General features: G+C 34.5%; 1 protein-coding gene and 1 pseudogene across 8 annotated transcripts in view; both read right to left on the bottom strand.

Annotated features, from left to right (window-relative positions):
* LOC108364502 (multidrug resistance-associated protein 1 pseudogene) overlaps positions 1–1,265 on the bottom strand; it is a 2,346-nt pseudogene extending 1,081 nt beyond the window's left edge.
* Positions 1,266–2,478: 1,213 nt separating this feature from the next.
* Positions 2,479–14,393, bottom strand: part of MRP (Multidrug-Resistance like Protein 1) — a 47,181-nt gene continuing 35,266 nt past the window's right edge. For 6 of the 8 annotated variants that reach the window (XM_017618181.1, XM_017618183.1, XM_017618184.1 and 3 more), the window contains exons 13-16: positions 5,352–5,569; positions 4,774–5,277; positions 2,938–3,319; positions 2,479–2,857 (exon numbers count right to left, since the gene is read on the bottom strand). In XM_017618181.1, the coding sequence (XP_017473670.1) occupies positions 2,666–2,857; positions 2,938–3,319; positions 4,774–5,277; positions 5,352–5,569 (1,296 nt within the window). In that variant the 3' untranslated portion in view covers positions 2,479–2,665. Of the gene's footprint in view, positions 2,858–2,937; positions 3,320–4,773; positions 5,278–5,351; positions 5,570–9,383; positions 9,605–13,943; positions 14,165–14,393 lie in introns of all 8 variants that reach the window. The other 2 variants (XM_017618185.1, XM_017618180.1) reach the window with 2 other exon arrangements.

The raw sequence follows: 14,393 nt of genomic DNA, 5'->3' as shown, positions 1-14,393 counted from the left end.
AGAAACATTACTAAATGGTGTTAGTGTAAATATGTTGTTTATTAGTAATTGCTCTGCTTTAACGGCGCTTTATATGTGTGTTTGCTTTCTGCTCTTACAAATAAGTACTATACTGACACATTCAATAATGTTAACTTTAGTCCTTAGCACATAAACTGCATAACTGCATAAACCAAAGTAATTATATGCATTTATTAATACAAAATTACACTAGATTGGCATCCTTTGCCATACTGTAGAATGCCGAATGCGGATTATCAAGTAGTTCTGTGGGCGAAGCAAATTCAGTAATTTCACCCTTATTCAGCACAATAACCTTATCGGAGTCTAATATTGTATTCAAACGGTGGGCAATTGTTAGCACAGTGCAATCCTTGAATTCTGAACGAATTGTTTTCTGTGTGTGGTACGCAATGAAAATAAAAAAAGGAAAACATTAATAATTTGTACCGTTCAAATCAACAGATTTCGGCTTACCTGAATTAAGTCATCAGTTTCTAAATCAACAGCGGCTGTCGCTTCGTCCAACACTAATACTTTTGTTTTACGCAATAGCGCACGCGCCAAACAGACAAGCTGCCGCTGTCCTACCGATAAATTTTCACCACCTTCACTAATCTCATGATTCAAGCCGGCGGGTAATGATTTGCACAAACGCTTTCAAATGTGACAGCTCCAGCGCTTTCCACAGTTCATCGTCCGACTTTACTTCGAATGGATCTAAGATTATATGCGCAGTGTTCCGGAGAACAGTACTCGGATCTTGAGGTATAATTGTGAGTCGTGAGCGTAGCATATGCAAACCCAAGGTTGCAATATCAATGCCATCAATGAGAATGCGTCCACCAGCGGCCTCGATAATTCTGTAAGGATAAAAAAAGAAAAATCAATAGAACAAACAACCAAATGCCTCGCACGCTATTGCCCTGCTTTCAGGTTTATTTTCCTATACTGCGGTTTGAGCGAGAGGGCGTGTAAGTTTTTAGGGTCCTGCTTATTGGGAGTGAGTCGCAATTCAGTCGAATTATTTTGTCATTTCACGAACAAACGTTTGCCGTCTTTTTATCAAGCAGTAGAAAGTTTGCAACTAACGCCCAGCCAAACGTTTGGAAGGACACTGGTGGCTCCGCTGGAGAGCGTACGCAAGTGAACGTGGGAGATAAAAAAAAAATGATTGGTACATTTTTAAATAACTCGCTTTATTCTCATTGTAATTTGCAATAATACAAAAAGGATATTCAATGTTATTCTTACAGCGTTGACATTCTAATGTATAGTTAAAAAATTGTACATCTAATTTAGTTCCATGATGCTAAGTATCAGAAGGCCCGTCGCATTAAATTAAGTTGTTAAGATTTTACAAAATTCTTAGTTTTTCTTGTTTGTTTTTTTTTTATTTTTTTTTATCAATAATGAACATTATTAAGGTGTTTATATTTATGTAAATTTCTAAGTTTACAATAGTAATATGCACTCCTGATTCACATGCATGTCTTAGCGATATACATACATTTTCTTTTTGTTTAAATACGAAACATAATTTAAGACAATAAAATAACCGCATTACACTCTTCACACTTATGCTAATACAAAACAAAAAAAATACAAAAAAATGCAAAACAAACTGAAAACTTGTTGGTTAAAAAATTATTACATCATAAACGCATTTGCAAAGTTAACATTAGGCCTTATATATACAGACGAATGAGGCAGCATTAATTTTCTGCCTTTATACATACATACATATCTGCTTCAATGGTGCAACGTGAGGTAGATTTAGAAACTGAAATTTAGCTACATCAGTTATCACAATCGATTATTTGTTTGAAATCGGCTTTTCATTGTAACTCCGTACACTTGAACAAGTAGGAGAAATAAAATATATTAAATTAATTGTAAAAAAAAATTAAAACAGCAAAAAAAAAATGCACATTCGAAACAATGCATACGTTGATAACTCAAGCATTTTACTGTAACTGGCCGTATTTCATTGAGTGTATGTTTGTGATTGTGTTACATTGAACGAAACGTTTGTTTAAGTANATTTGTTTGAAATCGGCTTCTCATTGTAACTCCGTACACTTGAACAAGTAGGAGAAATAAAATATTATATTAAATTAATTGTAAAAAAAAAATTAAAACAGCAAAAAAAAAATGCACATTCGAAACAATGCGTACGTTGATAACTCAAGCATTAACTGTAACTGGCCGTATTTCATTGAGGAGTGTATGTTTGTGATTGTGTTACATTGAACGAAACGTTTGTTTAAGTAGTTATATTTAAGTATGTACATTTAAATGTACATATGTACTATGACAACAGCGCAATACATAATTTAAGATGCAAAAATTATAAAAAACAAAATCGTACAACTAATTATGTGCATGTAACAAAACAAAAAGTAAATAAAAGCAATAAAGCGCAAACATTGACTTTTATGTCTACATAAGTACTCGAAGAAACATTACTAAATGGTGTTAGTGTAAATATGTTGTTTATTAGTAATTGCTCTGCTTTAACGGCGCTTTATATGTGTGTTTGCTTTTGCTCTTACAAATAAGTACTATACTGACACATTCAATAATGTTAACTTTATCCTTAGCACATAAACTGCATAACTGCATAAACCAAAGTAAAATTATATGCATTTATTATTATACAAAATTACACTAGATTGGCATCCTTTGCCATACTGTAGAATGCCGAATGCGGATTATCAAGTAGTTCTGTGGGCGAAGCAAATTCAGTAATTTCACCCTTATTCAGCACAATAACCTTATCGGAGTCTAATATTGTATTCAAACGGTGGGCAATTGTTAGCACAGTGCAATCCTTGAATTCTGAACGAATTGTTTTCTGTGTGTGGTACGCAATGAAAATAAAAAAAGGAAAACATTAATAATTTGTACCGTTCAAATCAACAGATTTCGACTTACCTGAATTAAGTCATCAGTTTCTAAATCGACAGCGGCTGTCGCTTCGTCCAACACTAATACTTTTGTTTTACGCAATAGCGCACGCGCCAAACAGACAAGTTGCCGCTGTCCTACCGATAAATTTTCACCACCTTCACTAATCTCATGATTCAAGCCGGCGGGTAATGATTTGACAAACGCTTTCAAATGTGACAGCTCCAGCGCTTTCCACAGTTCATCGTCCGACTTTACTTCGAATGGATCTAAGTTAATGCGCAGTGTTCCGGAGAACAGTACTGGATCTTGAGGTATAATTGTGAGTCGTGAGCGTAGCATATGCAAACCCAAGGTTGCAATATCAATGCCATCAATGAGAATGCGTCCACCAGCGGCCTCGATAATTCTGTAAGGATAAAAAAAGAAAAATCAATAGAACAAACAACCAAATGCCTCGCACGCTATTGCCCTGCTTTCAGGTTTATTTTCCTATACTGCGGTTTGAGCGAGAGGGCGTGTAAGTTTTTAGGGTCCTGCTTATTGGGAGTGAGTCGCAATTCAGTCGAATTATTTTGTCATTTCACGAACAAACGTTTGCCGTCTTTTTATCAAGCAGTAGAAAGTTTGCAACTAACGCCCAGCCAAACGTTTGGAAGGACACTGGTGGCTCCGCTGGAGAGCGTACGCAAGTGAACGTGGGAGATAAAAATTGAATGCAAGCGTGGCGCCTACCCCGTTGAATAAATAATATTCTAGGAAATCGTCGGGGTGCACCGCGGATTGCTCCGAAGCGCGCCAGTGTACGTCGAGGCAGCGATATCTAATCACTGGCACCGCGCCTTCACACAGGCGGTGAAGTAACTGACATATCGGTGCGGGATGGCTGATGACAGGCCGGGAGCACGATATTTCCTGTTGCCGATATAGGCGAAACCAATTTTTTTTTTTTTGTATAGTGCGGACATATAATAGGAGTCACTAGAACCACCCAATAGGCCGGCGATGATAATGCGATGGTAGCAATGCATTTGTTCAAAGGCACATCATCCGACCACCAGTACTGGTATCCTTTTCTTTCAACTACCCATCGCCTTCGTTAAATATTGCGAAAACATTCGACATTGGACTTGTCCCCTGCAAGGGATTCTGGAAGGAACTCTCCATTGTTCTCTAGAAGGCAGAATGATGTCACATGTTTAACTACAAAATAGACTTCTGGCAAAGTTGATTATTTGGAGCCCCTACTGGGAAATTTGTCCTAATAATCATCTAAAACTACACATTTAGCCCGCCTAGCGCTGAGGACATCGATTCTATGCTCCTACACCATCAAACTAAACCCGCTAGTTAATGTTATTAAAACCGATTATGCCAAAAGTACAAAGCTGCTTTCAGAGCTAAGGTTTTGTTAAAGAATTTCCGAATTTTCTAAAAACTTCAGCTTCACACGAATCTTCCACCTCGCTTTCACGATTAAAATGCATGTATTATAGTATGAAAATCCGGCATAATGATCGTTTTAATGCCTGGAGGAGTGCAATGGTGTATAGTCGTTGTTCTGGGTTGCAACGTGCGCGCAACGCATGCGCGAAATGCGGTAACCAATCCGAGTAGAGCCTTGGGTCATGGAAGAAAAAGAGGGAGCTTCGGTGATGCCACGCCGACTTATTCGGTTTAGGGGCTCGCTGAAGTCTGCAGGGTCTGTTCATCAGTATGTGCGACTGTATGTGTTTTAAATTTTTTTTTTTTCCTTGTTGCACGGTGTTAATAAATAATAATTTCTTTTTATAAAATTAATACCCTTTTTAGTCCGCAAAACTTAAAATTTTATTTTTTATTTTTTATTTTTGCTTTACTCACCTGAACAGAGACAGCGTCAAACTCGATTTGCCAGCACCTGTACGACCCACAATACCGACTTTCTCACCACCAGCAATGGTAAAGCTAACGCCATGCAAAACCAAATCCAAACCCTCACGATAGCGTACTTTGAAATTATCAAACACAACTTGACCCTCCACTGGCCAATCACGTGGCACTTTCGAGTTCTCCAGCTCCCAAGGCGCTTCTTGTTTGGTTTCACCATACTCCTTAATACGTTCCACAGCCACAATATTTGTCTCAATATCGGATGTCATACGCACCAACCAATTGAGTGTTTGTGTCACTTGCAAGGCATAACTGACGGATAGACCAACTAGACCGGGATTCGATTGGCCACCCAATACGGCGAATAAAGCAGCGAATAGAATGATTAAATTGCCAACCATTTCCAGGCGTATGGCAAGCCAACGATTCGCTATCAATGATGGATATTTGCAGACCTGATTTTTGTCCACACGATTATCGGATTCATCGATAAAGCTAAAAAAAAAATGGGTGGATGAAGAATTAATTTCTTAGAGCAAGTGTTCATATTTTTTGGTATATTTACTTACCGATCTTGCACCATGTAGGCGCGTATGGTTGTCACACCTGTAATTGTTTCGCTGAAATGTGTATAAATTGGCGAACGCGAGACTGATTCCAAACGCATCAGTTGGCGTGATGTGGCGACATAGAAGCGTTGCGCAAAGTAATACAGCAATGCAATGGGCACAATGACCGCCAAGAAAATCGGCGTGGACATGCTTATGACCACAATGGTGGCTAAGACCTTTACGCAGCGTTTGAGTAATAAAATGCAGCGCAAATTTATAGAAATTAAAGGATAGACAATAATAAAGAAATACATATGTTAATAAAGTTTTAGGAAAATATGGTTTCAAAAATATGTTAGAATTTTAAAAATGATGTTAACAATGAACGAAATTATAGTTATAAATTGTGGATTGTTTAGTAAATAAGAGAAAAATGCCATTACTTGATTTAATAATTCTCGCGTAAACATAAACAAAAATTTTGTTTTGATTAATTTATACATATTTTTCGTTAATGCGCTTGTTTTTTTGTTTGCACAACTAGATAATAAAAATGTATGAATAGGTAACAAAAATAAAAATGACATGAAATTGTAAGTCTGGCTATTGATGAAGTATCGAGGTTTTGGCATTCAAATTGCCTTCGTTTTTTTTAGTTTAAATTTTTTGCTTTACAATTTCGAAAAGGTGTAGCAATCTGAGAGAAATCTAAAATTGCTTATATAGCACACAACGATTAATATTTACATTACCTAAACACAGGTTTTTTTAACCAACGCTGTAGGTATAATTTGGAAAATGTTTCAAAGAATATGGAGGAAAAAAATAAAGAAAAGGACCTTACTTCAAGGTTTAGACCTAACTTGGCAGCTCTGCACATACATATGCACGTAATAATAACATGCAGCAAAGTAAAAAACAAAAAAACATTGTATGCAACTTATGATAAAACATACCTAATATAGTTCTTCATACATATAAACTAAAACTAAGTATAATACCTTCAGAACCCGTCAAATTTTAAACCTTGCACTTGCAAAGACCTTAACAAAAACATTACAAAACATTACCAGGTCCTAATAGATTTTTTAACAATGACGCCTAAGGTTTTATTGTAGTAATGCTGGATTTCCACTGAACATTAAATGATAAACTTGGGCATTAAAAATTTTTTGTGTTATTACGTTAATGTTGCCCTAATACCGGATATCCACTAGGCATTAAATGACAGAAATTTTAATGACAAACATGGGCATTAAAAAATATTCTTGTCATTACTTAAAAAAATAGTCATTAAATTCGTTTCCACATGACATTTTTTAAATGCCTCCCATTTCTTGTCATTTCAATGCCTAGTGGAAATGCGGCATAATCATGTCAATGCGTTAAAATAATAGTCATTAAGTTCATTTCCACATGGCATTTTTTTTAAATTCCACCAATTTTTTATAATTTCAATGCCTAGTAGAGTAGTAGTTGACACGACTAATTTCTAATGTTGAACTTTGTAATTACAATTTTTGCCATTTAATGCCTGGTGGAAATCCAGCATTACGTTGAGAAAAATTGTCATTAAATTTATTTCCTCACGACAATTTTTAAACGGCACATATTTTTCGTCGTCATTTCAATGCCTAGTGGAAATTCGCCATTCGAGTTTCATCCACATGGCATTTTTTAAATGGCACACATTTGTTTGTCATTTCAATGCCGATTTTCCTACGTAATGACGTCAAAAAATTATATGGCCTAAAAAAATTCCCACAACTGATTGTGGCACAACCAGTGACTACCGGTTCTTTTATGATTGTTCCGTATAATCAAAATCTGTTCTATTGGCTCTATTTTTTTTAGATATTTGCCAAAAAACGGATTTGTGCATTTTTTTCAACTTGTGTAGGATGATATATCGGTGGAATATAATCTTTTGACCTTTTGGTCATACACCCCATTATACACATTCGATGAAGATTAAATTACACCTTTAATCAAATCTGAACTTGTCTTTTATGTTTCCGTTGTTGACATTGAGAACATTTTGAAAAAATTAGTATGGATGTGATAAAAAAAAATAAGAGGATATTTCAGATTGCATTCGCCACATTTTTTTATTAAGAAAAAAAATACTTTTGTGGCTCTTTTTTATTTTGTGGTATTAGGGCAACATTTAAGCTTTATTTTTCTGCTGTTTTGAAAACTCCTCGAAAAATGTGAAAAATCAGTTGTTTTGTTGTTTTTTTTAATCCGAAATATCTCGAAAACTAGAGTCAGTTGAATAATTAAAGTAACAGGATTCCTAACCTATGACAAACAATTTATTAGTACTTATGGATGTATATGTATACGTGTTTATACGAGGCCTGCTCCATATACATAGATACATATATATTTTGCCTAAAAGATTTTCTAATTTGATGTCACTATTGCAAAACCTGATATTTTTCGCCACACTCGCACTCAAAACGTTTTGGCATGCCGACATTTGTGTGTTTCAAAGAGTCTTGAAAAACTAAAACTTTTCGTGCGTTTAAATCGAAAACAGTACTTCGATTGACTTGAATACCAAATTCGACCTTGGGCAATTTGCTCCCACACTTGTTAGTTGTTCTGCGTCATATAAAAGGACGGGCATGATGAGAGATTTTTAGAGCGTGATTTTCGTTCGTCGAGAGAGGGCTCGGCTTTTCAATTGCCTACCGAGCCCAAAGTAGCACCTGTTGGCAAGAGTTATTCTTCGCTTAATCTCCGGGTGGTGTTTTTGCGGGATCCTAGGTAGACAGAGTCCTTCACAACTTCAAAGTTATATCTGCCAACAGTGACGTGTGTCCCGAAACGCGTGGACTCTTTAGGGAGGTATTTTGTTTTGCCCTCCCGCCCACCGCTAGACCAACTTATTTAGCTTCTTTTTCTAAACTGGAAAATGCTGCGGTTACGTCCCTTTGTCTCAGAACGATATCGATATTATCTGCATACGCCAGCACCATCGTTTGTCATAAATGGTGCCGCTGCAATTCAGATTGGCAGCTTGGCAGCCATATACATATACAGTGGTCAAAAAATTATAGCCGAAACCCCTTTTGCCAAGTTCTAACGCATTATTTTTGTTGTTATTGAACTTTTGTTATTTTTTTTTTATAAAAATATAGTTCTTTCTTTAACAAAACCCGTGTAAATCCAAGTTTCCAAATTTGTGCAATATTAAAAAAAAATCAACAAACTTTCGTACAAATTTCGAACTTTTTAAAAATTCTAAAAAATCAATCGAAATTTTTAGCCATTTGAAACTTGTAGTTTAAATATTCTACTAGAATTCAATGGGCTACAAAACTGCATACTCAGAATTTAATTAAAAACCTCGAAATTTTTACGAAAATTTGTTGATTTTTTTTTTTTAATTGCAAATATTATTATATATTTTGTTGTTTGTGTGAAATATTTTATGCTTATCAGTATTTTTCTTTTAATCAAAATATGTTGAAATAAAAGTGAAAGTAAAAAAAAATTTTGCCAGAACCCGATTCGATTCGATTTGAGACAAACATTGACAAAACTGGCTGATGTATGGTGTGGTTTCAGTATAAGCAATAATGCTTGGTCTTCCTCTGGTACCAATTCTGAATAGTCCACAGCCATTTGTTTGCCAGACGGTCTTTGGTAAAATTCGTAAAACGAGGAAATATAGCTCGCTCTTCCCCAAGACACGCCCTGCGAGCCTTTAAACATCAAACTGTTGGGTCATCTGCGGTACAGCTCTAATTTGCCACCAAATGACGTTTTCGACGTTTTTTGAATACGTAGTTCAAAGCCTTTGTTTTGAAGAATATTTTGAAAAAACTAAAACCAATTTGGAGTGTAAAAATTCGTAAATTCTTAGGCGAAATACATATGGAGCAGCCCTCATACTACGCACACTTTTGTTTTTAATTCTCAAATACGTAATCAACAAGCAAATACGAAACCATTGCAAACTGTTCAAATTCGAACTGATTTAGTGTTTTTTTATTTTTATTTTTATTATTTAACTAACTAAATAATGTTTCTTAGTCATACCTGAAAAAAGCACCAAAGGCAATCATCAACTAATTGTGGTAATTTTGTATCAAGGACATCAATATCTTTTGAAAATCTCGACAATATACGACCCAGTGGTGTTGTGTCGAAAAAGCTCAGTTCAACACGTAGTATATTGGTTAAGAGTAACAAATGGATTACAGTTGCCGCTCTCAAAGCACCCAAATAGGGAGCGCAAGTCATTATGTATGATAGTAGTGCTGCAAACAAGTTACAGAGGAAATGAGGGAAGTAGTAGTAGCTGACACATACATAATTTATTTATGAAAAACATTCTTCCGAGAATAAATATGTAGTATATGTAGAGAACAGTAACCGCTAAGTAACTACTACATAGTATGTATAGCATCTCAAATAAGTATATGTACTTTGGAAGTTGACTGAGAAAACGTGTACGTATCACAATAAAATTACCATAACAATTTTTGGATGCAAGTAATGTATATGTCTTTATCAAATTTAGTACTCAAACCGCCAATACATATCTACTGAATTCTCTGATTGTACACTTTTACCACGTTTTTTTTTTTTGTATTCAAGTGAAAGCGAAAAGTTTTGTCTCAAATTGCTACGGATTGAAAATGAGGAAAGTTTTTCTAACGAATACGCTTATATGTACATATGTACATTAGACCGTGCCACCTTGCAAGCAAGCAGAAAAATTTCGCCATACACTCCCCGAGTCTAAATTATTTTTCCACTGCCATTTTAAATTTTTCGGTTACAGCTACATACATCGGACAATAGACTTTTTTCTTACAATGGTTCTTATGGTATAATCGAAGGACTTAACTGGCAAAAGGTTCATGATTTTTGATGAGCTTAATTTACTGACATTAGGGACATACGTTAGGGTGATAGGAATTAAGATCTGGTTAGTAAGAACTAGAACGGAGAACTTGAGGTCAAAAAAATCTTCTCGCGCCAAGAACTTTGACACATCATACTTTAAGATCCGACTGTAAATGCCGGAGATATTTATGACGAAAAATGTAAAAAGGTGAACCCTACGTTCGGCAAAAAAAAAACCGAAATACTTTCCTAGCAAAAGTTCAATAATTTTTGGCAAGCTTTAATTTACTGACATAAGGGAGGGACCATCTGGTCGGCAGATACCAGAACAGGATACTTCAGGCCAATGAACTTTAGAACAAAAAAATTGTCTCCCCGACAAGAACATCAATATATCATGTTTTAGGATTCGAGTGTAAATGCCGAAGACATATAAAACGAAAAATTTAACAAGTAATTTTTAAGCAAAATTCATGACATGATGATCGGATTTAAACCAAATTAATATGGAACCACCTGTGAGGTAACACCTTTCCTTTACAAAATTATAGAAATCGGTTCAAAGTTATGTGGTAACATACATAAAAAAAAATATTCTGACGAATTGATAACATTTCTCCTGTTTGTGAAGTCGGTTAAAAGGCAATGACTACGTTCGACCAAAAAATAATTTGGAAATTGCCTTACAAAAATACATATTTAGACGAAGTGGTGTACGGCGCATGCTTTTATCCGGTACGGTCTAATGTACAGCTAAGTGTGCAAAACTACCCAAAAAAATATTAATGCTGATAATGCGAATGACTTGAGGTTAGGTTGAGAACCTAATGTTCAATCCAATCTCTCCAATCTTCCAATTTAAAATTTTCTCAAAGGATGGAAATTTGTTGACGTTAGTGTTTGGGTATGTTCCGAAATAATTTCAAACGCATATGAGTAGATTATTTACTTTTGTACCATTTCAAGACAATGAATAGTTAATTTTTCTTTGAACGCCAATTTATTCGCCCACATCTAAAGTATGCAGATCTGTACTATATACATACATATGTATTTCTCCATAGCCTTGAACATACCCTAAATAATTGTGATATGGCAACTCTTAAATTTTGTGGTAACAATACATCCAATATGTAAATGTCATTCGTCATGCGATCAAGTATGCGTCCCTTGGGTTTTATATCGAAAAATTCTTGTGGTGCGCGTATGATTTGCATAAAAAGTATAACAAATATTTTCTGCGAACCCAATAATGCACCCAATTCAATAGCCATAGCAGCGCCAATATAGGTTAGCACTATTTGGATATAAGTAGGTAATTACATACATACATATAGTATATCCGTGTTACATAGTAGATATAAATAATGCAATTTCGATTGTTAGTCAATATACATACAAATATGTACATACACGAATTTTTACAACAAAGCAACCGCCTTTTTATCGTCCGATAAACTTATCGTCGCTGTGTAAAACAAAAGATAACTTATTCTACGTTAGAGTGCTCTAGGGAGGGAGTAATAGTTAGTCATTGACTAGGGAAACATAAATTTTACATTTTATGAAATATTAATGTCGGAAGGTGGCTTTAACAATTAGTTAAATAATAAATTTCGAGCGCATAACAGTAGTTTTAATTTTACAGAAAAAAATCCAGCATAAATCGCTTACAACTCGCACACAAAAACTAAAGTAGCTAGACAAGCATCTAATGGGTAGGAAGAGCACAAAAAAAGCGAGTTTTTTTAGTACTAATTATGGCTTTAATAGATTCTTCATAGCTTCCTACCTCGACTTATGTGTAGACTTAAAAACTCATATTACATAACCGTGGGGAGGACATCTCTTCAAATCGACAAAATATCTATATATTCTTGTCAGCGTTCATTAGGCTGGGTCGATTTTGTATGGCGGAAAATAATATATTTTCACTATTACCAACGCATTTGGGAAAAATTTTATTTTCGACCCGCCTTAGTATTCCAATTTACACACGAAATAAAATTAATAACCGAATATAATACACCTGAATACTATTAAATACGTAAATTTTTCAAGTGTCCTCCCCAAAAGTTTGCAAACTGTAGTGGCCGTTTAAAAAGTAAAAATTATCGAATATAAAGCATAACATTAAGGTATGACAAAATTTTAAAGAAAAAAAAAAATAGTACCAAGAAGATGTATTCTTTTTCCAAATAAAGAACAGCCCTTGGAGTGTTGGTGGTCCACAAGCAAACTTCTTAGGATAATAGCAATTAGAAATGTTCTGAAATTCGTACGATTTGCGATCACGCAAAAACGGCTTAACGCATTGGAATGAAATTAGGCACGTAAATAGCTTATTGCCCGGATTAAAATATAGGATATTTTAAGTGAATCAGGCACAGATCTATCCGAAGCTCCTTTAACAGTTTTCATGTAAAGTAACAGAACATTCCTGATGATAAACATTAGGGCGTCCCGAAAACCAAAACATACATTCCTACTTATATAAATTTTTTGGCTCAAATGTATAAAATTAAATTAGGACCAAGGAAATTTGTGCCTACATATGTATCAAGATTTTTTTTTAATATCCAGATTCGAATATCTAATTAAAAATCCGAATATCCGTTTACCGAGATAACAAATAGGATATAATGGATAATAACAGCATATCAGGATTTTGTCCGTTAGACGAATATCCGAACCAATATCCAGATATTCGGATACATGGATAGTCCCAGTCCTAATGACCTACACACATCTTTTGTAAACTCGGTGCAAATTATTTTGTAAACTCTGTGCAAACTAAGCATAAACCTTATCTGCAAACAACCCTTTCAAGTATTTAAAAATAAATAATTTTAAAATGTAAATATTTATTACACTAGGGATGTTCAGTATCTTGTGCATATGCTCTTGCATTTGCATATTCGGTGCATCTGTAAATTTACAACAATAAAATACCATGGTAGCAAACACTAAAATTTGCAAATGCAAATGCGTATGCAAATCCAAGACTTTTTGTCCAAAATCCTCAATAGCCCTATTAATTTTGTATCATTCGATGTCGTTGCAAATTTTCACATATGCATTTAAAGGTTAAATATTTGAAAAAAGTTAAAAATATCCTTTGAAAATTTTATTCTTCAATATTCTTCTTAAAAAAGAAGAACAAGGTACAGGCCTTTATGGCTCCAAAATTTTTTTCTCACCCGTAATTATTTTTAAAACACTTTTATAATATACATAAGCCTCAAAATAAGGCTTTAAAGGCTTAAAATTATTTATATCACTTATAATTATTATGATTAGACTTTCATAATGCATATAAGCCTCAAAGTAATAGTTATAGATGACACAAAAATTGTATATAATCCCTGATCTGTAATCAATAATCACTGATTGAATTTTATTCGTTTTTCTTTAGTTATGTCTCTGTAAAAATCTTCAACTGCTTTTCACAAGGATTTTTCTTAAATTTTTTGTCATTCAAATGCCTAGTGAAAATTCGGCATTATAATATAATAAAATTAAAACTAATAACGATGCCATAAACATAATTAAAAAAAGTTCACTAGCTCCAAAAAAGGCAATCAACGTTTAAATATTTATCTATTTAAACAATAATACAAAAAAAATACAAAAAAAAAAAAGTATGCGCCAAAAAAGAAATTGTGCTAACATTCACATTCCGATGTACTCGTAAAAGTAAAAAACAATGTGTAGAGCTGCTTAACAATAATTTAAGTATTTATGTACCTGAAACATAGTCGACATAAATATACGCGTATTAAGTGGCATTATCGTGTCTAAAGTGTGTACATCACTTGTGCACCGATCTAAAATTCGCCCACTGGGCGTTGTATCGAAAAATGCCGATGGCAAGTGCAAGAGATTACTGTTAAGCTCGTGAGAAATGCGCAAGGATGCATGTATGGTGGCCATAGCTATAGCCAAAGAAGCGCCATAACTGCAAAGGCCTGTACGGATGAGATATTTATGATCGTAAATTTTTAAGTACAGTGCATAGTTAGATTACTAAAAAGTCCAATACTCTTTATCCACGCGCTGCTGCAAGAATAGTAAAATCATTGTGGAACAGCAAATGATTATGATTGTAAGATCATGAATGGAGCGGAAAATTATGAGAGAATTATGAATTGAAAAATTTTGCGTCGTGTACAAACCATAAAGGAACAGAGCTGCAAA

This window comes from Rhagoletis zephyria, unplaced genomic scaffold, assembly GCF_001687245.7.
Source record: "Rhagoletis zephyria isolate East Lansing unplaced genomic scaffold, Rhagoletis_zephyria_1.1 Rzeph_scaffold_01573, whole genome shotgun sequence".
NCBI classification, from domain to species: Eukaryota; Metazoa; Arthropoda; class Insecta; order Diptera; family Tephritidae; genus Rhagoletis; species Rhagoletis zephyria.
The sequence above is the reverse complement of the archived record's forward strand: the minus strand, read 5'-3'. Positions and strand labels throughout refer to the sequence as shown.